Below are 25370 nucleotides of genomic sequence, written 5' to 3' on the forward strand. Positions count from 1 at the left end.
TCAAAGCGGGGACCGAGAGACTGAAAAACAGCTTCTATCTCAAGGCCATCAGACTGTTAAACAGCCATCACTAACTTTGAGTGGCTGCTGCAAACATACTGACTCATCTCTAGCCACTTTAATGATGAAAAATGTATGTAATAAATGTATCACTGGCCACTTTAAACAATGCCACTTTATATAATGTTTACATACCCTACATTACTCATCTCATATGTACAGTGGGGAGAACAAGTATTTGATACACTGCCGATTTTGCAGGTTTTCCTACTTACAAAGCATGTAGAGGTATGTAATTTTTATCATAGGTACACTTCAACTGTGAGAGACAGAATCTAAAACAAAAATCCAGAAATCACATGGTATGATTTTTAAGTAATTAATTTGCTGGAGTTGCTTACCAAGATGACATTGAATGTTCCTGAGTGGCCTAGTTACAGTTTTGACTTAAATCTGCTTGAAGATCTATGGCAAGAATTTTAAACGTCTGTCTAGCAATGATCAACAACCAACTTGCCAGAGCTTGACAAACCTTTAAAAGAATAATTTGCAAATATTGTACATGTCACGTTCTGACCTTTATTTCCTGTGTTTTGTATTTAGTTAGTATGGTCAGGGCGTGAGTTGGGTGGGCAGTCTATGTTTGTTTTTCTAGGTTTTGGGTATTTCTATGTTTCGGCCTAGTATGGTTCTCAATCAGAGGCAGGTGTCATTAGTTGTCTCTGATTGAGAATCATACTTAGGTAGCCTGGGTTTCACTGTGTGTTTGTGGGTGATTGTTCCTGTCTCTGTGTTTGCACCAGATAGGACTGGTTTGAGTTTTAATATTAATATTAATATTAATAATATATTAATATATGCCATTTAGCTGACGCTTTTATCCAAAGCGACTTACAGTCATGTGTGCATACATTCTACGTATGGGTGATCCCGGGAATCGAACCCACTACCCTGGCGTTACAAGCGCCATGCTCTACCAACTGAGCCACAGAAGGACCAGTTTTCACATTTCTTGTTTTTTTGTTAGTTTGTTCATGTGAAGTGATTTATTAAAGCATGAATCAAAACAACCACGCTGCGCTTTGGTCCGCCTCTCATTCAGATGAAGAAAACCATTACAGTACAATCCATGTGTGCAAAGCTCTTAGACTTACCCAGAAAGACTCACAGCTGTAATTGCTGCCGAAGGTGATTCTAACATGTATTGACTTAATCAAGATATATTTGTGTTTTATTTTTCATATCTTGTTTTTTTTTTACAAATGTTAGAATTTTCCTTCCACTTTTGACATTATAATATTTTGTGTAGGTTGTTGACAAAAAATGACAATTAAATACATTTTAATCCCACCTTGTAAAAAAACGAAATGTGGAAAAAGGGGTGTAAATATATTACTACTGTAGATTGCATTTTAGTTACACTTGTTTATACACACTGCATACTTATTGAGATACTGTATTCTTGACATAGCACACTCTAACATACCTACAGTACTGTTGTACATATCATTCTTAGTATATCTTGAGTAAATTTTTCTGGTATAAATACATATAGATTGTATTTGGATTACTGGGTTGTTAATTGGATTCGTATTTTTAATTTTTATATTCATACAAAATTGCCAATAAAGTTTTTTTTTAATACATTTTGTATCAATATGACGTTACGCAATTACATAACACTAATATCAACACTAATACCTACGCGACCAATAAACTTTGATTTGAACTACACGGAAAACACGTGGTTTAAATTGAGGGCAGTCCATAAATGCAGACGAAGGATGTCAAGGATCTGGAAAGATTCTGTATGGCGGAACGGTCTTAGATTCCTCCCAATATTTTCTCCAATCTCATAAAGCATTCAAGAAACAGGCTCAGAAGTATTGAAGACATGGGTGCCAATCAGTTTGACCTCTATCTTTTTAAGAGAAAAATATATTACTTGTTAAACAAAATCTCTCTCTTTGTGTTAGGATAAAATAATATAATTTTCCAAATTTTTGGAGTATACAATATTGCTCAGGAGTATGTATTTTATACAGTCTATTTTGCTCATCTTTATCAATGGTGCCAATCATTTTGACATCAATTTTAAAATAGCCATGTGGGTTAGTTATGTTTTTGTCTCAATTAGTTTTACCCTACACCCTCAACATTCAATTTTTCTACACTTAATTCACTGTAGGTATCCCTCCATATTGGCTTTTATAGACGGTGTCTTGTTTTGCACACTTTGTACAAAATAATAAAATGCAGTACTACAGGATATTTCTTAACGTAGCTCTTTATTAGCTACCTATAACTGGCATATTCACGTATCGCCAACCAGGATCAAACGGATCATGACCTAACCATTTGGGTGGTCTTAACCAATCATAGCACAGTATGATATGGCTGTAAAATGCATCCAATTACAATTCAGTATGTTTACACATATGAATATTACAGACCGTAGCCTATGTGAGTGACCAAAGACCTGTACAGGAAACTGACATTTGCACCCATCAATTTGATTTTTTCCCCCCTAAAGGGCCCGATAAGACTGATAGATGAGTCGCTTACCTGCAGGGTGGTATGCCAGCAGCATGCCACCCTGCATCCCACTGCTGGCTTGCTTCTGAAGCTAAGCAGTGTTGGTTCTGGTTGGTCCCTAGATGGGAGACCATAGTGTTGGAGGGCCAGTAGGAGGCACTCTTTCCTTAGGTCTAAAATTTAAAAAAATCACACTGCCCTGTGTAGGGTGCCATCTTTTGGATGGGAAGTTAAACAGGTGTCCTGACTCTCTGTGGTTACTAAAGATCTCATGGCACTTATTGTAAGAGGTGTGTTAACCCTGGTGTCCTGACTAAATTCCCAAGCTGTCCCTCATATGGTCACCTAATCATCCCTCTCCCCTGTAACTATTCCCCAGGTCGTTGCAGTAAATGAAAATGTGTTCTCAGTCGATTTGCCTGGTTAAATAAAAATTGTGGGACCAGCGTGGAGCTTAGAAATCAAAGGGGTGATGAATACAATCACTAGTGATGTTTTGAACTGATCCTAATCTACAAAACTCATGGTAAAGAACCAGTTCATAATTTTTTGGCCACTTGAAGAAGTTTTGTTGATTTATGATAGTTGAGGCACATACAAAAAACATAATGCATGTAGCCTGCTACTTACTACCACTTAGTTTTCAACGTAGCAGTGGTAGGGTGCCCCGCCATGGACCACACATGATTTTGCGTCAGTGCGTAAACGATTCTGGTCACATGTTGTTTGCGTACGCGGCAGTGGTACGCGACTGAGTTGGGTGTGAAGATGGCGGACGACGAGGCCGAACAAGGCAGCGCACATACACATAGCAGTGCAACGATTACGGCACTTCGAGAGAAATTACAAGAATTAGCAATCGCTCTGAAGAACAGTGCGGAATCTCCGACTCAGTCGTCTTCTCAGTATTGCCAAGACTTTTGCCAGGTTAGTTATTTATTTCGCTGTGCGTGCTGGTCATTCCAAAATAACCCCTCGAGCCTGTCAGACATTAGCATAGCTAACGATAGTTGCCAATAAGACGAACGTTAGCGAGTTGGTTTTCATATTTTGTGTCGACATAATTGCATTATCATATGCGCAATTAGGTGTATTATCCTTGCTTTGTCATGTCTAATTTACGCAGGGATTTATACAGCTGTTGGTCAAACAAAACTATAACAATGACTGTCCGTTTTTGTAGTTACCTAGCTAGCGACATTAGCTAGCTTTTATTGTAATGGGATATGCCTTGCACACCGCAGTTTTTGTTGATATGTCTCAAATAAATGTGGCGACGGTGTCCCTGCATTGCCTCGGATTATCAAAAATGTAACTGTAGCTACCCAGCTTGGTAACGTTATCATTGCTCCTAAATGTGCGGTATGAAATCAATTTCTTCTTAGCGTTAGTTAGGCTATTCTGTTTCTCAAACTCCCCCAACCCCTCTCCTCATGACCAGTTTGCCTTACTGTGAGAATGTCGACATGTCAAAGGGATCCTTTCGATTTCGTGGAACACATTCTCACGTCAAGTCTGACGTTCTACTGAAGGTGCTTCACTGGTTTCCTGGCCCTTTCATGTAGTAATAATTTGGTGGGTGCTTAGATCTGTCCTATTTCAAAAATGTACAAGTGTGTATTTATACGCACTGTGTGAATTGGAACTGTGATTTGGGCATATCCCACTCTCCCTGAAACACACTAGGAGAGTGGGGTCACGGCCAGGGTTAGCCCAATATTGGACGAAAGGAAGCCTAACGTTACTCCTTATTTCAAGGACCTTACATGTTCAGTTTAAAGGGCGAATTGGCTCTGGAAGCCAAAACAGCCAAATACCCAATCTAAACTTGAATATATTCTCCATTATGGTACGGTTCTAGAAACATAAATCCCTCTACGTTCATATCGAATCAAAATAATTACTGGCCCAACGCTCTAACTGCTATGCTACCTGCCGCCTTTTTTCTGTTGTGTAAGCGTGAAGCTTGCTACGGTAATCATTTGCATAGTAACAGAAACCTGAACATAGGTCTTCAGTATTTACAATGGTAAATCAGGTAAACCGTTGTTGAATCCGCTAAACCAATACTTAAGATTTCTGTAATAGTTATATAATTTGCTTAGTACCAGAAACATGAACAGTGGTCTATAAAGTATAAACTGTTTAATTTTGTAAAGAATATTGTTCAATCAAAAATAGCCTGGGTATTTCTAAGACTGTAGGCTACATACATTTTTTTCAAGTGCAGTGTGTTTGATAGGTAATCACTGGCAATATAATAATAATAATAATAATAATAATAATAATAATAATAATATGCCATTTAGTAGACGCTTTCATCCAAAGCAACTTAGTCATGAGCGACCCCGGCGGGAGTCGAAACCACAACCCTTGGCATTGCAAGCGTTACCATTTTGGAATAAGATTAAAGGATAAAAAGGAACTGTTTCAACCCAAGACCTTGGTCTTTCTAATAATGTTGAAAAGAGTCATAAGATGTGACACAGCTCCGGTCTCCCCAAATATGATGCGTTGCGCTGTAACCCACAACATTTTACGGAGAGGAGAAACCAAATTTAATTTCATTAAATCATTAAATTTAACACTGCATGAGCTTTCAGTCCACCTGGGTAGGCATCAAAAAGTATGATTTTAGAATGTCCCGAATTCTGTGGCGATTGGCTCATGATTTGCTAGTGTCAAAGTCAAACCATTAGATTCTCCGGGAGAATTTCAGCAAACGGCCTCCAACACACTCCCGACATGCTCCGAATTTTCATTTACCTACGGTCGTGTCTAAAATGATTGGCACCCTTGATAAAGATCAGCGAAAAAGACTATAAAATAAATTGAAATAGTGAGCTATATTGTATTTTAAAAATATATATATATATATATACTGCTCAAAAAAAGGGAACACTAAAATAACACATCCTAGATCTGAATGAATGAAATATTCTTATTAAATACTTCTTTTTTTTTTTACATAGTTGAATGTGCTGACAACACAATCACACAAATTATCAATGGAAATCAAATTTATCAACCCATGGAGGTCTGGACTTGGAGTCACACTCAAAATTAAAGTGGAAAACCACACTACAGGCTGATCCAACTTTGATGTAATGTCCTTAAAACAAGTCAAAATGAGGCTCAGTAGTGTGTGTGGCCTCCACGTGCCTGCATGACCTCCCTACAACGCCTAGGCATGCTCCTGATGAGGTGGCGGATGGCCTCCTGAGGGATCTCCCAGACCTGGACTAAAGCATCCGCCAACTCCTGGACAGTCTGTGGTGCAACATGGCGTTGGTGGATGGAGCGAGACATGATGTCCCAGATGTGCTCAATTGGATTCAGGTCTGGGGAACGGGCGGGCCAGTCCATAGCATCAATGCCTTCCTCTTGCAGGAACTGCTGACACACTCCAGCCACATGAGGTCGAGCATTGTCTTGCATTACGAAGAACCCAGTACCAATCGCACCAGCATATGGTCTCACAAGGGGTCTGAGGATCTCATCTCGGTACCTAATGGCAGTCAGGCTACCTCTGGCTAGCACATGAAGGGCTGTGCGGTCCCCCAAAGAAATGCCACCCCACACCATGACTGACCCACCGCCAAACCGGTCATGCTGGAGGATGTTGCAGGCAGGTTCTCCACGGCGTCTTCAGACTGTCACATCTGTCACGTGCTCAGTGTGAACCTGCTTTCATCTGTGAAGAGCACAGGGCACCAGTGGCGAATTTGCCAATCTTGGTGTTCTCTGGCGAATGCCAAACGTCCTACACGGTGTTGGGCTGTAAGCACAACCCCCACCTGTGGACGTCGGGCCCTCATACCACCCTCATGGAGTCTGTTTCTGACCGTTTGAGCAGACACATGCACATTTGTGGCCTGCTGGAGGTCATTTTGCAGGGCTCTGGCAGTGCTTCTCCTGCTCCTCCTTGCACAAAGGCGGAGGTAGCGGTCCTGCTGCTGGGTTGATGCCCTCCCACGGCCTCCTACACGTCTCCTGATGTACTGGCCTGTCTCCTGGTAGCGCCTCCATGCTCTGGACACTGCGCTGACAGACACAGCAAACCTTTGGCATTGATGTGCCATCCTGGATGAGCTGCACTACCACTTGTGTGGGTTGTAGACTCCGTCTCATGCTACCACTAGAGTGAAAGCACTGCCAGCATTCAAAACTGACCAAAACATCAGCCAGGAAGCATAGGAACTGAGAAGTGGTCTGTGGTCACCACCTGCAGAACCACTCCTTTATTGGGGGTGTCTTGCTAATTGCCTATAATTTCGACATGTTGTCTATTCCATTTACACAAGAGCATGTAAAATGTATTGTCAATCAGTGTTGCTTCCTAAGTGGACAGTTTGATTTCACAGAAGTGGGATTGACTTGGAGTTACATTGTGTTGTTTAAGTGTTCCCTTCATTTTTTTTGAGCAGTGTATATTATTTTATAATAATACAATTGCGTAGAGAAAGATCTATTTATTTTTTCTTAAAGATGGGGGTCAAAATTATCGGCTGCCCTGTTTTCAATATCTCACCTTGTGAGGATAACGGCACTGAACCTTTTTCTAAAAAAAAAAAAATGTTTAAATTGGAGAACACATTGGGAGGGATCTTAGACCATTCCTCCGTACATAGTTGGATCCTTGATATCCTTCGCCTGTGCTTATGGACTGCCCTCTTAAATTCAAACCACAGGTCCAGGGACTGAGATGGCAATTGCAAAATGTTGATTTTGTGGTTAATTAACCGTTTCTTTGTCGATTTTGATGTGTGCTTGGGAATATTGCCTTGCTGGAAGTTCCTCTTGCGGCCTAGTTTCAGCCTCCTGGCAGAGGAAGTCAGTTTTTGGGGTAAAATATCCTGTTACCTGGTCAAGTTCATAATGCTGTTGACCTTAATAAGGACCCTAGGACCAGTGGGAGCAAAATAGCCCCATAACCTAAAAGATCCACCACCCTATTTTACAATAAATATGGGATTATTTTCTGCACAATACAATCCTTCTTTCGATGCAAACCCCACCGCTGGTGTACATGGCCATGGATCTCTAATTTCGTCTTCTAATTTCACCAATGCACTTGTATCTTTTGAAACGGGGACCGATGTATATCGGTGAATCATTACCTCCCTAGTACTTAAAGGGATACTTCAGGATTTTGGCAATGAGGGCCTTTGATTAATTCGTGGATACCATTTTTATGTCTGTGTCCAGTATGAAGGAAGTTAGGGGTACAGCTAGCCGATACCCGTAGACTTCCAGCCATTGTGCTAGTTAGCATTGGCCCCAGGAAAAGTACCTATAACTTCCATCAGGGCCAAAATCCCGAAGTATCCCTTTAATTCTTCTGCATTGGCTAATCTAAATGCACCTTAAAAGCACTGTAGCAGACCTTATTAGCATCTGGTTTCTTACTCTGTTAAAATGTGTTACTGAGTGTAGTTTTTTGGTCTTTGATGTTGCAGCCATTGTTGCAGTAGAATATCAAGCATGGATGATTATCTGTGGCTAGAGGCAATGACTGTCCTTGTGCTGTGTGGGAGGATGTAAGGACACAGAGAGAGAACAGCAGAGCAACATTGTTCTTCATCTCAACACTTAAGTCATGTACATTTGAATTCAACGCTGTGTGTTTTACAAAATAACATCTTTTATTTTAAGTCTCTGTTGGAGATTCAAGATAATACAGCATTTTTCAAGCAGCCTACGTTATTCGTTGCATTTCCCTTTGCTGTCTGTGTTTCGAGAAATGTTTGTTTTCCACCCTAGCACGCTCGGCTGCACTATGCACCACCACCTTGGTGAATGATCCCTGAAAGAGCGTTCTCCCCAGGTGGCCAGCTGGGTTCTTAGATACACTGTGCCAGTGTTGTCTGGAGAGTGGAGACACGCCGCTGCCCCTGGTCTCTGCATGGAGAGTGATGAATATGGATGATCCCACTTTGCTGTTAAGGCGTCTGCATACTAGGTTCAGTTTACCCCTAGCAGAACTCGGCTAAGCCAAAGTGAATGTCTGTGCCTCGCATACTCCCTTAAAAGACCTTTGCTTGAAAAACAAGTCAAATGCAGCAATAGTAACGTTTGTCCCTCTTGAGACACCATAGCCAGCATACACTTCCTCAAAATAGTCAGAATTAATCTAAAATTACTCAAGAAATCTGTAATTAATTTAGACGTTTTTGCAGAAGAGGTCTTAGTCATGCAATTTTTAAATCAAAATAAGATGTTTGTTGCAGTATTTCTCAAGTGACAAAATGTGCATGAAAATGAGTAGTCTCTCGTTGAATGACAACAAACACTTAATTGAAGAATCCTTACTTTTGCCCTATTACAGACGAAGGGGTATAGACTTCGGCTACCGCACTTTGGCTCGCCTCAGGAAAAATGTGTGCATTAACAGCCGAAAAAACTAAACCAACAGAAATGTCACAAAATGTCATAATATATGCACAAACTGTTTCGGATTTGAAGCATGTGGATGCCTTTAAGCTGGCGGAACTGTCTGGCAGTGTGTGTGCTTTCTACCAGATGTCTGCTTGTGCCAGCCCAGGTCCCCCCCCCTGCCTCTTTTCTCTAGGTCAAAATGGAGGGGTAAATAGGATTCTATGTATCTAGTTTACATGAGGCTTATTCCATCCATGAGCCTTTGCAACAAGGATGTAGGTATATTACATTAAATAAAGATTATAGCCTAAATAAGAACAATTGATCATTTGATTTATTTTCATTTGTTAATTTTCTTCAGAATTTGGTCTCACAGATGTGTAATGAGGCAAACAACCAGTTAGAATGAATTATGTCCAGTGCTTTTGATTTTCTCTGTTTATAGGGGCTGTGTATGGAGAGAGTTACACATTTGAATGTCACATGCACAACTATAGTGAAATGCCTTTCTTGATAGCTCAAAATCCAACAATGCAATAATCACAAAGGCAATGTAATACTAGAAAGATAGAAACACGAGGAATAAGAAATATGAAATACACAATTTAAGTAAACATACTATATACAGGAAATATTTATTTACATACTGGAGTGATGGAGGTAGAAGTGTATAGGTGTAAGGTGACTAGGCAACAGGATGTAAGATAAACAGAGTAACAGCAGCTTTCATGTGAGTGGGTGTGCAGATGTGTAAAGTCAGTATAAATGTATGTGCATATTTTGTGTGTGTGTTGGAGTGACTGTATGAGAGTGTATGGCCCTGTGATTGCACAGAGAGTGCAAATACTGACATAAAAGGTCAATAAAGATACAAGGTGAACTCAGTCCGTGTAGCTATTTTGTTAGCTACTTATCAGTTGTATTGCTTGGGGGTAGAAGCTGTCGAGCTGTCAAATAGTCTATGGCTTGGGTGGTTGGGGTATTTGATGATTTTCCAGGCCTTCGTGTCACAACACCTGATAGAGGTCTTGGGTGGCAGGGAGTTCAGCCTAAGTAATATACTGGGCTGTCCGCACAAACCTCTGTAGCGCCATGCGAACGAGGGTGGTGCTATTGCCATACCAAGCAGTGATGCAGCCAGTCAAAATGCTCTCAATGGTACAGCTGTAGCTTTTTCAACCTCTTGGGGGGGAAGAGGCACTGTCATGCTTTCATGACTGTGCGTGTGTGTTTGGACCATTTTAAGTCTTTAGTGATTTGGACACCGAGGAACTTGAATCTCTCTCTACCTGCTCCACTGCCGCACTGTCGGTGTGGATGGGGGCGTGCTCACCCCCCGTTTCCTGTAGTCCACGATCAGCTCCTTGGTCTTGCTGACATTGAGGGAGAGGTTGTTGTTCCGGCACCACACTGTAGGTCACTGACGACCTCCCTGTAGGCTGGCTGATCAGGAGAAAAGCGGGGTAAATCCTAGTCCAGTCACAGCTTACAGTAGGCACACTGGGCAGCTCACAATTAAATTAAATACAGATGACCTCTGACCTCAGCTGTGTCTGGCAGCTGTGATACAGTTGAAGTCTGAAGTTTACATGCCAAATACATTTAAACACAGTTTTTCACAGTTTTCCTGACATTTAATCCTAGTAAAAATGCCCTGTCTTAGGTTAGTTAGGAATACCACTTTATTTTAAGAATATGAAATGTCAGAATAATAGTAGAGGGAATTATTTCAGCTTTAATTTCTTTCATCACATTCCCAGTGGGTCAGAACTTTGCATACACTCAATTAGTGTTTGGTAGCATTGCCTTTAAATGGTTTAACTTAGATCAAACCTTTCGGGTAGCCTTCCACAAGCTTCCCACAATAAGCTGAGTGAAATTTGGCCCATTCTTCCTGACAGAGCTGGTGTTACCGAGTCAGGTTTGTAGGCCTCCTTGCTCTCACACAATTTTTCAGTTCTGCCCACAAATGTCCTATAGGATTGAGGTCAGGGCTTTGTGATGGCCACTCCAATACCTTGACTTTGTTGTCCTTAAGCCATTTTGCCACAACTTTGGAAGTGTGCTTGGGGTCATTGTCCATTTGGAAGAATATTTTCGACCAAGCTTTAACTTCCTGACTGATGTCTTGAGATGTTCCTTCAATATATCCACATCATTTTACTCCCTCATGATGTCATCTATTTTGTGAAGTGCACCAGTCCCTCCTGCAGCAAAGCACACCCACAACATGATGCTGCCACCCCCGTGCTTCACGGTTGGAATGGTGTTCTTTGGCTTGCAAGCCTCCCCCTTTTTTTCCAAACATAACAATGGTAATTATGGCCAAACAGTTCTATTTTTGTTTCACCAGACCAGAGGGCATGTCTCTAAAATGTACGATCTTTGTCCCAATGTGCAGTTGCAAACTGTATCCTGGCTTTTTTTATGGCAGCTTTGGAGCAGTGGCTTCTTCCTTGCCGAGCGGCCTTTCAGGTTATGTCGATATAGGACTCGTTTTTACTGTGGATGTAGATACTTTTGTACCCGTTTCCTCCAGCATCTTCACAAGGTCCTTTGCTGCTGTTCTGGGATTGATTTGCACTTTTCGCACACAAGTACGTTCATCTCTAGGAGACAGAACGCGTCTCCTTTCTGAGCAGTATGATGGCTGCGTGGTCCCATGGTGTTTATACTTGCGTACTATTGTTTGTACAGATGAACGTGGTACCTTCAGGCATTTGGAAATTGCTCCCAAGGATGAACCAGACTTGTGGAGGTCTACAATTTTTTTTCTGAGGTCTTGACTGATTTCTTTTGATTCTTCCCATGATGTGAAGAAAAGAGGCACTGAGTTTGAAGGTAGGCCTTGAAATTCATCCACAGGTACACCTCTAATTGACTCAAATGATGTCAATTAGCCTATCAGAAGCTTCTAAAGCCATGAGATCATTTTCAGGAATTTCCCAAGTTGTTTAAAGGCACAGTCAACTTAGTGTATGTAAACTTCTGACCCACTGGAATTGTGATACAGTGAATTATAAGATAAATCTGTCTGTAAACAATGGTTGGAAAAATTACTTGTGTCGTGCACAAAGTAGATGTCTTAACCGACTTGCCAAAACTATAGTTTGTGGAGTGGTTGAAAAACAAGTTTTAATAACCTAAGTGTATGTAAAGTTCTGACTTCAACTTTATGTCTCTCTCAGAACATTTGACGTTGATGGATTATATCCCTGTGCTGATTCACTTCATATAGAACATTTTACCAGCATGTGGTGGTCGGTTGATATGTGTATCAGTGACAGTCAGTGTGGTCTTTACAGATTATCTGTTAATCTTAGAACTCCCCATCCCGGATCCGGGATCGTGACTACGGCTCAAGCTCATTACCATAACGCACAATGCAAAAAAATATTCTTAGAAATATTTAACCTCCACACATTAACAAGTCCAATAGCTCAAATGAAAGATAAACACCTTGTTCATCTACCCAGCAAGTCAGATTTCTAAAATGTTTTACGGCGAAAACATAGCACATATTTATATTAGATCACCACCGAAACAAAAGACAAGCGGCGGCCATTTTGTCCCAGAAAAAAATACAATTTAAAAGTAGGATTAAAAAATAAATAATTCACTTACCTTTTGAAAATCTTAATCAGATGACAGTAATATTACATGTTACACAGTACAATTAAAAATTTTCAATAATATGCCATTTATATCCATAAATCTCTGTTTACAATGACGACATTTCAAAAATGCTACTCAAATGTCCGGAGAAATGATGATAGCTCCGACAGATAACGTCAGATAACAAGCAATAAACATGACTAAATATACATGTTCTACATATATTTACAAAGATACACTTCTTCTTAATGCAACCGCTGTATTACATTTATTTTTAACGTTACAGACATCGTTCACTGGGCTATACTATGAGTCGGCGCTCAGATATTAGCAGTATGTCTCCTCTACGTTTGGAGTCCACAGAAACCCAAAATAACCACATAAATATTCCCTTACCTTTGATGTTCTTCCATCAGAAGACGTAGAAGGAGTCATACTTACCCAATACATTGTTTGGTTTCACGTTGTGTGTCTCTGTATTAGCATATGTTAACAGCTTCGGCTGAAATGCATCCAAAATGACTTCTGGTCCAGCACTCTTGCGCATCAACTTCCAATTTACATATTATATGTCGACTAAACTGGTCAAACTATTTTCAAAAATCGAGCTTTATGATGTTTTTAGCATGTAGAACAAAGATCAGCGCGAACAGACAAACCGGCTTCAAATGCTGGATCATGGAAAAGAACGTACTCCAAATCGGCCGCGCGCAATAGAGTGCCTGTTTTTCAGAGGGACACGAGCAATTTCGCCCGCCAAACGTCGAGGGCTCGTGGGATTCTCACAATGAACGTGCCATTTGAAAGCAGGCATCGCTGAAGAGAGACTGTTCCTGGATCGGTAGCTGCCTGGGAAGGGTGGGGGCGATGACGTCAAAGTTGACCCAACTTTTCTCTTCACAAGAGAGAGTTTGGGAGAAAGGCTGCCCTGAGAGTTCTGCTTTACATACAGACATAATTTAAACAGTTTTAGAAACTTTAGTGTTTTCTATTCAATAATAATTTTTATATGCATATATTAGCAATTTTGGGAAAAAATATTTTCAGTTTACTATGGGCACGCACTTTCTCCAACGGGGGCAGTATAGAGCCCTAGGCTTAAGTGGTTAATGTGATGTGGAGCGTTGTTTTTATCAGGTAAAGATTAGCACAGGCTGAAGGGTTGTTTTGAAGGCCTTTTTATAGTTGTTTGTGATCCAGTAACTGCTGTGTTCCACTCGCGCCGACCAGAGCCCAGGTGAATTAAAACGCGAGAGCAGGAGACTGGAGAGATTTTTAAGCAGCTACTGTGGGCTATAGTGTGTCTAAGTACACTGCATATTTGTAACCTTTTAGTTTTACAGGTGGCAGGATGTTGTGTTTTGAGTTGGAGGTGATCAGTCATTCTTCAGCAGTGGAGCCAACTTGCCATTGGGTGAGAACGTGTTAATGGAGCTGCTTGTGGCTCAGTTCACCTCCCTGGCTGCACTTCTCCTCTGCAGGTGACTGGCAGGCCTCAAATCATGTCTGCCTTGCACAAGCCTTCCTAATGAACCCCTCAATGCCTTGATTTTATAACTAGTAATTGGGCTTTTTGTCATTTGAGATATGAATCTCAATGCACATGGAGACAATACATTTTCTCCATAAAATTGTTGATCAGTACAGGCGGGAAGGGGTTCAATAAACTGTTTGTTGTGGTGGTTGAGTTACAGACCTGCTGATGTCTAGCAGCTATCCTCTCACCTTGTGTTACCTTTTACGTGTCATATAGGGTCATGTTCTAGCATCTAGCTAGCCTTAGCTCTGGCCCTTTATTTCCTGAAGAACAAACGAGGGAGCTCTTACTGGAGTGACCCAGAGGTTGACCGATTAATCGGAATGGGCGATTAATTAGGGCCGATTTCAAGTTTTCATAACAATCGGAAGTCAGTTAACCTCTAGCGACGAGCAATCCCGTATCCGGGAGCGTAATCATAGCCTCAAGCGCATTGCCATAACGCAACGTATCCTATTCATGAAAATCGCAGATTAAATGAAATAAATATATTCAAACACAAGCTTAGCCTTTTGTTAACAACACTGTCATCTCAGATTTTCAAAATATGCGTTACAGCCAACGCTAGACAAGCATTTGTGTAAGTTTAGCATGGCATAATGCTATGCTAGGCTGTGCTGGCAGCAGGCAACATTTTCACAAAAATAAGAAAAGCACCTAAATGAAATAGTTTACCTTTGAAGAACTTCAGATGCTTTCACTCAGGAGACTCCCAGTTAGATAGCAAATGTTCCTTTTTTCCAAAAATAATATTTTTGTAGGCGAAAAACGTCACGTTTGTTCATCCTGCTTGGCTGAGAAATCGACCGAAAATACTTAAACTATAACGGCAATCTTTTTTCAAAATTTGCTCCATAATATCGACAGAAACACGGCAAACGTTGTTTAGGATCCATCCTCAAGGTGTTTTTAACATATGTATTCGATAATATATCCGTGGAGGCAGTTGGTTTCTCATAAGAAACGATTGGAAAAATGGCTACCTCAGTATTTTACGCAAGGTTTTCTCCGGGAGACACCATGCATCCACTCCCCCTATATGGTCTCTTACAGCCATTCTCCAATGGAAATGCCTAAAAAGACATCACAATGCTGCAGACACCTTGAGGAAAACGTGGAAAACGTAAGCTGACTCCTAGCTCCTTCACAGCCATATAAGGAGTCATTGGCATGAGGCGGGTTTCAAAAAATGTGGCACTTCCTGATTGGATTTTTATCTGGGTTTCGCCTGTAACATCAGTTCTGTGGCACTCACAGACAATATCTTTGCAGTTTTGGAAATGTGAGTGTTTTCTTTCCAACCTTTCCCCACCTCTCTCGCTGTCTCTAGACTCTGGTGGAGTATGCTGGTCGATGGAGGATGGAGGAGGACCCACTGCCCTTGGTGGAGGTGTACACAGTGGCTCTGCTGAGCTATGCCCAGGCTTCTCCCTGCCTCTCCTCCCAATGTGAAAACGTTCCCCTCGTACTTGAAAGGCTCTCACTGTAAGTACACCTGTCTTATTGGAGGGGTTTAATGTGCTTGTTGTTCTCCGTGTGCTTGTGAGATTATTACCCATGTCATTTGTTTAGACGAACCTCATTGTACACCCTACATGTAGAATAAAAACATTGGTTAAAGTAGCTAATACCCCCTCCCAGTTGTTATTTTGATGTGCTTTTTTACTATTCTTGATTATTACAAGTCAGACCTGGCTTTATTCTTCAGATGATCATGTTTAAATCACTGCTCAAGATTTCAAAGGGTTTAGTCATCATGAATTTAGCTGTTTGGGTTGCCTCATTTAGTTTTCTATTGATTGTACAGGAGCTGTGTGGAGCTGCTGCTCTCCCTGCCAGAACACTTCCCAGGTGCCTTGTGGGAAGAGTTCCAATCATCTGTTCAGGTAAAGTGCAAAATGATCATACAGAGAGTGAAATGTTTCTCTTTTTATATTCAGTAAGATATCTTGTCAGCTACCCTTGTTTTACTGTAGAATTACTGAATTTCTGAATTAGTTTATCTGTTCAGGAAGTCATTAGAATTTTGTCTAAGAGATCTACTCCATAATATATTATGTGTGTTGCTTGGCTGCACCATTTTTAAATGCATAATTGCTTCTAAAATTACTTACTGTGATGAGAAAGTGTCAGAGTGAGTCCTGTGTTGCAGTCAGCCCAATCCCAGCTGCAGGAGAATGGCATCACACAGCTGTCCCTCCTGTCTACCGTGGCCCAGGAGACTGGTGTGTGGACCAACGCTACCCTGCATAGTCTTCTCTCTAACGAGTCGCCACAAACAGAGAAAGGTGAGCGTTCTTTTAATATGCTGCATCTAAAATTGCACCCTTTTCCCTATATACTTCTCGGAACTGTGTAGAAAGTAGTATGCCGTTTGGGACGCCCCCTGCATTGTTAATCAAGTCTTGAACCAGTATTTTATACAACAATGATATTTGTGTTATTTTTTTACCTGAATATCCCCATCATTCCCTTTAGTTCATAAGTTCCTTGAACTGGAGGGACCCATTCTGTTGGAGCTAAGAGTAAAGCACCTTATCAAGGAGAACTACATGGAGAGGGCTGTACTGCTGGCAAAGGCATGTGCAGAGTATCCTGAGTTTGAAGGAAAAGGGCACTTTAAGCAGATGTACCTTGTCTGCTTGTGTGCCGTCTCAGCACAGGAACCACTAATGGAGGAGGTAGGTTACTTGGGGCAGTCTGTGAAAAAAAACACAATGTTTTTCAGTGTTTAATTGTCAGGCCCGTGGTTTCATTGCATCATTCAGAATTGCTCGGTCTACTCTATTGATTTAAATTGGACGAAATTGAGGTTATCATCCACAAGAGGGCATGGAAATATTGAAATATTCATGGCAGCTTAAAGCTGGAATCCGTATCGGTGAAACTGCCATGTCTGTTTGCTATATTACAAGAGCTAAGCCATTTAATTGTTCTCGGACTTCATGACACACACGATACAGCTAGAGTATGTACTATTACACACACGATACAACAAGAATATGTACTATTACACACACGATACAACAAGAGTATGTACTATTACACACACGATACAACTAGAGTATGTACTATTACACACACGATACAACGAGAGTATGTACTATTACACACACGATACAACGAGAGTATGTACTATTACACACACACGATACAGCGAGAGTATGTACTATTACACACACGATACAGCTAGAGTGTGTACTGTTAAAAAAATGTTTTTTTAAATAATAATTACAAATGTGCCTGTGGCGACCAGTGGCGCTGTTTTACCTTATGCGGAGCTTAGCTTTAAGGAAGCTATTAAATACCACAGACATCAAGTGGACAGTGAAATATGTTTTGAATGCAATTACTCTTGCTTAAACATATATATTTTTTTACACAGCTCTCCAACGTAGATTGCCGCGATGCACTAGAAATGATCTGTAACCTGGAGTCAGAAGGGGATGAGAGGGGAGCCTTCAGCCTATGCTCGGCCTTTCTGACACGACAGCTTCTCCAAGGAGACACTTACTGTGCCTGGTAATACTGCAACATTTCATACATCAAAGCCCGCCTTATTGAATCCCTCCTGTCTCTGTTTGACATATGCAATGTATAAATATTGTGTTATTAATCCTTCCCTCTTCACTTAAAATTGCTTTTTTTCTTTTCTTTTTCTTTTTTAAACCATTGTCTGTACTTTACTGTAATATCTTTCTTCAGATAAATCGGAGATTATAGAATTATATCATGATTATTATTTATTTCCTCAAGGGAGCTGACACTGTTTTGGAGCAAACTGCTGAAGCGGTTAGAGTCGCCTGAAGAGACTTTCCTGGACAGATGTCGCCAGATGTCTTTGCTGTCCAAAACAGTCTTCCACATCCTCTTCCTCATCAAAGTCATTCAATCAGAAGTAAGCTTCATTCCAGATACCTAAATGGTTTTGTTCAGTGTTGTGCATGCAGATACACAAAAACATGAACATTGTATACTCAGCACCTTCTTGCTATGTACTCTTTTGTTGAATTCCAATGAGACTCAAAGAATATCCCTTTTTGTTTATTTTACAGGTGGACAAGGTTGGACTGCCAGTGTGCGTTGACATGTGCATACGGGCTCTACAGTTGGAATCAAGTGACGTAAACACCAAGGCTACCATTTGCAAAACCATCTCCTGTTTGCTGCCCACTGATCTGGAGGTAAAGCGGGCCTGCCAGCTGACAGAGTTCCTCCTGGAACCCACAGTGGACTCCTACTACGCCGTGGAGACTCTCTACAACGAACCAGACCAGAAGCTGGAGGAAGAGAATCTTCCCGTGCCCAACTCGCTCCGCTGTGAGCTTCTGCTGGTGTTCAAGACCCAGTGGGCTTTTGACCCTGAGTTCTGGGACTGGAAGACACTGAAGCGTCACTGCCTGACCCTTATGGGCAAGGAGGCCTCCATTGTGTCCTCCATTGACCTGCTGAATGACAATGAGAGCCCAGAGGCCACCGAGGAGGAGGACACAGCTCAGGGTGAGGAAGGATTCAGAGACGTCACAGACTGCTTTATTGACACCACACATGAACTGAATGAAATAGCCGATAAAAGACAGAAAAACCGGGAGACAAAGAAACTGAGAGAGAAAGGGTTCATCTCGGCCAGGTTTAGAAACTGGCAGGCATATATGCAGTACTGTGTTCTGTGTGACAAGGAGTTTCTGGGTCACAGGATTGTACGTCATGCTCAGACTCACTACAAAAATGGACTTTATAGCTGCCCGATATGCGCAGAGACCTTCACCTCAAAAGACACATTGGAACCACACGTGGCATCACACGTAAAGCTATCATGCAAGGAAAGACTAGCTGCAATTAAAACAAATAAAAAATTGGCGAATCCCAAAACGGCTGCTCCTGTTATAGCGGCTCTAAAAGCTAAGACTGAAAATCAACTTTGGACAACAGATGCAAATGGCGAATCTCAAGAACAAAATGGGCAGTCGCTTCAGACAGAAATGGTTCAGACCAAAGTCTCTGGACTTAAGACCGAAAGCAGCACTGAGGAAAACACATGCCCTATTGCAAACTGCAAAAAGGGATTCAAGTATTTCCGAAATCTTGTTGTCCATGTGAAAGCACATGGAGAAAACGATGAAGCCAAGCGCTTCCTTGAAATGCAGAGCAAAAAGGTGATTTGTCAATATTGTCGTCGCCAGTTTGTTAATGTCACCCACCTTAACGATCATTTGCAAGTGCACTGTGGCGTCAGACCTTACATTTGCATACAGTTGAACTGCAAGGCCTGCTTCCTATCCAACACAGAGCTGCTTGTACACAGGGAAGAACATGTCGTATTTAAAGCCAGATGCATGTTTCCTAGATGTGGGAAGATTTTCAATGAAGCCTATAAGCTTTATGACCATGAGTCACAGCATTACAAAACGTTCACCTGCAAAGTCCCTAACTGTGGGAAAGTGTTCCATTCTCAGTCACAGTTGGATCTTCACCAGGAGGAACATGTCACAAAAGAGGAGGACCCAGCTACAGACTCCGACCTTTCTCATTCTCTGGACCAGAGGATGCTTTCTGATCAGGCTTCCTTCTCAGAGGATGTTGATGAGGCTTCTCATCCACCAGCATCTGTCGCGGTGAAGCACTCTATTGACCACCTGCTGAACGCTTCTCAAGGTCCTGTTCAGAATGATCGACGATACGTGAACAACAGTGAGCCACAAGAAAAAGAACTTTACCCATGTTCAGAAAGCTCTGTGATTCGGTTGACCAGAAATGCACAAATGCACGACCCAAATCAACTGCAACGTAGACCCCAAGACCCCTCAGTGACTGCTGCATATGACTATATGAGACCCAAATCACAGCCACATAATCCATTAGCTTCATACCAAGATACTGGGGATTTGCACCATGCCTTACAGCCAAATGTGTTACAAGGTCAGGACCAGGGTTTGCTGGAAGGGAGAAGTTATGGATCCAGGAACTACAATTCGGACTACAGAGTACCAGTGCAAGTACAACAACAGCATCCACACATGTCTGTTACCATGTCAGCAGTAAGCCAGACCCCCAATTACCTGTCAACTCCAATGCCTCAAACTGTCCCATATGCATCTCATACACTTCTTCCACTAGTCACTCATTTGCCAGCCACTGGTTGCAGAACAGAGAATTCAATAACACAGTGCCCGTTACCAAGCACTCCTGCCCCACAGCAGAGCCCATTACCAAGCACTCCTGCCCCACAGCAACACCCATTACCAACGGCTCTTGCCCCACCCCAAGGACAGAAAGAAAGACACCACTGTGCTTTGGATACATGCGATCGCAACTACAGCTCCTACAAAAGTGTTACCAAGCACATGAAAGCAGTTCACCCAGAGTTTTATACTGAATGGAAACTTGCTAAAAAAAAAAATCAGGGAACAAGAAAAAGTTGAAAAGGCCAGGAAAGCTATCCCATCGAGTGTGCCTCTGATTGGGAGCCATAACTATGTTGCTCCACTACAACATCAACAGGCTAATGTTGTCCCAGTTCATAGGCAGAATGTCATTCAGCCACCCCAGTACCCAAACTCACACCACTCCTATGCTTCCCATTCAGCTGCTGTCCAAAGCCAGGCTTTCCCCAATCAAATGGACAACATCTTAGATCCAATTGTACTCTCCCAGCTAGGAAACAACCCCAATCAATATGCACCACCTAGTATGCCATGGCTACAAACACCAGGAAACAACCAAATCCAGAATTGTTATGCCTCCCAAGTATACTCTTCAAACATTCAAGGGATGCCACAAATGGATGCTGTCGGTGGAGGAATGGATGTTTATGTTATTCCGTCCCGTCATATGATGGGATCTAATATGGAAAGACCAGCAGAGCCACTCCAACCATCACCTATGGATAATGGTCTCCAGCCTGTTTTCCCCTCTTACATGGACATTCTGAAAGACTCAAGTCTTTCAAATCAACTGGAAAATGCTGCACCTTCCTACAAACCAGCCTCTCAAAATAATCCAGGTTCTAAAAGTAGAGGATTGCAGAAAACCAACATGGAATCCCACTTTGCCCCTGCAGGAAGCTTGCTAGCAAAAAGCAACAGTGCATCTCAAGATGGCACGATAAACTCTGGAGATGCAAAGAATCAGATGGGCAAAAAAGTCAAGCGTAACAAAAGAACAAAGTGGCCTGCCATTATTAAAGATGGAAAATTCATTTGCTCTAGGTGTGGTAGAGGATTTACAAATCCCAAATCACTTGGAGGCCATTTATCCAAGCGTGCACACTGCAAAGCTTTTGATGAGACTGAACTCCTGACAGCAGACTTGCCTTCATCATTTCTTGATCTTCTGAATTCAGAGCAACTTCTCAATACTCAGCCCCCGCCATCTTCACTGTATAACCCTACAGCACCATTTGCAAATGATGGCGAACAACCTGATGACATTCTTAAACAAATTATGGATACTCCAAATATTTCCAATGTGTTTGAGCCCTTAGCAATTCCCCAGCCAACATTCCAAAATGCATGCGGCCCCTACGGACCAGTCGGGCGCTTGCCAGAAAGTACAGTTATACAGCACACAGGAAATATCCAAGTGAAGAATGAAAATGAGTCGTATAGAGATGGTTATCTTCCACAGTCATGTGATCCTGGGTTTGGAAGCAGTGCATTCTCTGATCCACTTCTCTTTCAGATGCTTGCAGAAAACAACCCTACGGTTTCACTTCACAGACTTCCCACTGACCATATTGATCATTTACTCAGATCAGAAACACTAACGAAGATGAAAGAACTAAAGGGAACTTCTGATTCTGTCTCCAGTTCAGGAGGGCTGTCTAATGATGGACTTCTGGCTGCAATGGCCAGTTTGGCACAAAATCTTATGACAAACCCTATGTTGCAGATCACTTCACCAGACCCTCCACCTCAACAAAGTCCAGCAGCAACAAGTAGTGAACTGGCAGAGAGACAGAGGAAGAGTACAGAACAGAATGTCAAGAAAAGATTGCGTGAACAGATTTTAGCTGGAGACTTCCAAAGAAGAAGCAGTTTATCTCAAGCAAGCAGCACTGACACAAATGCCAGTTTGAGTCCGGTGTCGTCCAATCCAGCAACCAATGTTGTACCACATTTTGGAGCTCATCAAAGTCCTCAGCCTTCCACGACGATTGATCACGGAATCCCCTCTGTGTCCTCTGACCAAATGAACGGAGCCGCATCCATGCAGAGTTTCACTAATTTCAGAGAGGCTTCCTCTCAACACCATGAGGCTACTGCACCTACCAGTATTGTTGCAAATGATGTTGATCTTGGTCCCAATCTAACACCTGTAAACCAACAGCACTGGATGGTGGACATTCAGACTGCATTAGAGAGGCTAGACTTAGACAAACAGGTCTGTGATATTGTTCCAACGTATTCCTCCATAAAAGCTAACGGCAATGATACTGTGTCATTCAGGCCTAATGTCTTAATAGAGAAGGACATACAGATTCCTGACGGCTGTATGAAGCCGTTTGCCTGTGAGAGTGACAACTGCACTTACAGGACCATGACAAAATGTGCCATTTTAAAACACCTCACCAAGACTCACAATTACACCAATGAGATGATCAATTCGATTAAGAAAGACCATGGGAAATTTGCTCCATTCTCTTGTCAAATGTGTGATAAGACTTTTACCCGAAATTCAAACCTTAGGGCACACTGTCAGACAGCTCACAGATTAACACAGCAGGAGATTGCTCAACTAAAAATGAAGTGCCAGTCAAGCAACACGGTTGGATTTGTTAATAAAGACGATAAACCAAGTGTACATTCAGAGCCTCGTTTGTCTGGTCAGATGGTCACAGCTCCCCACTCAATAACAGAGAATATTACACGTCAATATTCACTCCCGGAGGTTAACCAAAATCAAGATGTGACTGGAAACAACTTGTTTGCTTCAGGAGAAAGGACAAAGCAAGAATACCACTCACAGCCTTTAGAACAGCGTACTTCTCAAGGCATAGCTAACTCGAGATTTAATGATAACAGTCTCTCCATGGGAATGCAGCCAATGCAAAGGATACCCATGCATGATCAGACAGTGACTCCATTGATACCAATGTCTGAATATCAAATGAATGCACACTGCTCAACAATACCGCAAGTCCCCTTAATGACTGCTCCTGATACAGATCAATGGTCAAACGGACAAAACATACCAGTTCCTTCTATGCCTAGTCATTACAGTCAACAGTCTGGAGGCTATCTGACAGACAGAGCTGCTTCAATGACACCGGCTTCGTCAGATCCCCTTCAGGTTTGTGGTCCCTCGCTAGAAACGTCACCCAAAGTCAAGCAGCAGAGAGGACCAAAGCCTAAAGTTGAAATTCCCAAGAAGACAAAAGAGAAGAAGTCTGAGGCAAATAATGCTTTCAGTCCATACAGGCCATATCGCTGTGTTCATCAAGGATGTGCAGCGGCCTTCACCATTCAGCATAATTTAATCCTCCATTACAGGGCTGTCCATCAGTCTGCTCTGTCCACATGTGAAATGAAAAATGATCAAAATGATGAACCGGCTGAGAAAAAAGACATCAGGCAGGAGAGAGTTATGGATGAGGAACCAGAGGGGGAAGTCACCCAGGTAACGGAATTCCGATGTCAAGTGAGCGACTGCTCGAGAGTATTCCAAGATGTCCCCAACCTGTTACAGCATTACCTCCAGCTTCACAAGTTCAGCCTGGATAAAGCAGGATCTCTAATGTCCAACATCAACCTAGGCAGATTCAGTTGTGATCAGCAAGGGTGCACAACATCCTTCACTGCTTTCTGGAAGTATATAGGACATATTGAAAAAGAACACGACAAGGCAAAACTATCCAAAATGGAATCTGTGGATGGGATGTTCCAGTGTGATGTTGATGGCTGTGCCCACGCTTATGCTACAAAGTCAAACCTTCTGAGGCACACCATGAAAAAGCATCATGACCTTTACAAACTCCAACTGATGAACCAACGGAAAAGTGAAGATCTTGGGAAACCCAGCACCAAGAATTCCCATTACCAACTGACTAAATCAAGCGATGGGAAAGAAAACATAGAGAGCAACAAAAAGATTACAGAGAAGGGAGGTGACAAAAAGAAAACTGACAAGACGGAAAAAAATCATTGGACTAAATATGGAAAACCTTCCTTGAAAACTAAGGATGAAGCATCTGCGATGTGCATAAAGAAGTCCACCTTGCAATACCCTTGCATGATAAAGGGCTGTGATTCAGTGATGAAGTCTGAACGGAGCATCATGAAGCACTACATGGGGCACGGACTGTCCGAGCGATACTTAGAAGAGCAGAGAAGCCACTTCATATTCTGCAAGAAATACCCCCGACGTAGGAACCCTCGGTCTGGCAGGAGCGATGACTCCAAGTCCGAGACGACATCCGAGATATCCGACAGTGAGGACACAGCAGACACGGGCCAAGAAGGAAGTGAGTATGATGAGTATTCAAAACCCGCCTTACGGAGAAGGGGGCAGGGCGGACTGTCTGACACCAAACCCTCGTATGATGAAACTTCAGAAACCGTATCTGATAGCTCTGTGGTGGTGAAACGCAAGAGAGGGCGACCACGGAAAATTAATTTAGAAAAAATTGTCAAACGCAAGAGAGTGTCCAGACTGACTAGGAGTAATGCAGTTTGCTGTGGAGAAAATGGATCTGACTACGACTCCTCTAGCACTGTCCTTACCCAGGATGAAATGAACGATCAAAGTGAAACATTGACCTCCTTTAAGCCCATGGGGTTCGAGATGTCTTTCTTAAAGTTCTTAGAGCAGTCAAACCCACCTAAAAATTCTGTAAAGAAGAGGATTCAACTAGGAAACGCTACAGTGTTGTGCAAAAGGTCAGATGCATATTTGCATTACCCAAAAGGCTTTGATACCCTTGAGTTCAGGAACCCTCAGAAGCTGACATCTCTTAACAATGTGAAAATTGTAGTAGACAAAGCCTTTTCAGACGTTGGTGATAATCTGCTAAAGCAGCTCCAGGAAATGCGACCCACAGTGATATTAGAAAAATAGAATTTGCTTGTCGAAACACGGTAACTCAGGATTAGAACGGTTTTCAACCTGCAGCTGAATGGTGCCCAAAAACAATAATACTTTGAATTTTCATTTTTCACTGCAAAATATAAATCCATTTTTTTAGTGGACTATGTGAAAGTTGTTTTAAAAATATACAATAATACAAGTTATTTACTGTAACCTTTAGTCTGTAAAAATCCTTCTCTTATACAGTGTATATTGAGCTCATTTTATATGGTGTTATGGG

General features: G+C 42.0%; 1 protein-coding gene across 1 annotated transcript; it reads left to right on the plus strand.

Moving 5' to 3' along the window:
* The first annotated feature begins 3255 nt into the window (after nt 1-3255).
* LOC118386711 (zinc finger protein 292-like) lies at nt 3256-25120 on the plus strand. The gene is given in 10 exon segments (XM_052524722.1): nt 3256-3462; nt 15396-15550; nt 15873-15951; nt 16218-16353; nt 16544-16746; nt 17451-17587; nt 17822-17963; nt 18121-20456; nt 20458-20513; nt 23376-25120. Coding segments are annotated over 10 exon segments (5148 nt in total). The 5' UTR covers nt 3256-3303.
* Nucleotides 25121-25370: the final 250 nt, after the last annotated feature.

This window comes from Oncorhynchus keta, chromosome 8, assembly GCF_023373465.1.
Source record: "Oncorhynchus keta strain PuntledgeMale-10-30-2019 chromosome 8, Oket_V2, whole genome shotgun sequence".
Classification (NCBI taxonomy): domain Eukaryota; kingdom Metazoa; phylum Chordata; class Actinopteri; order Salmoniformes; family Salmonidae; genus Oncorhynchus; species Oncorhynchus keta.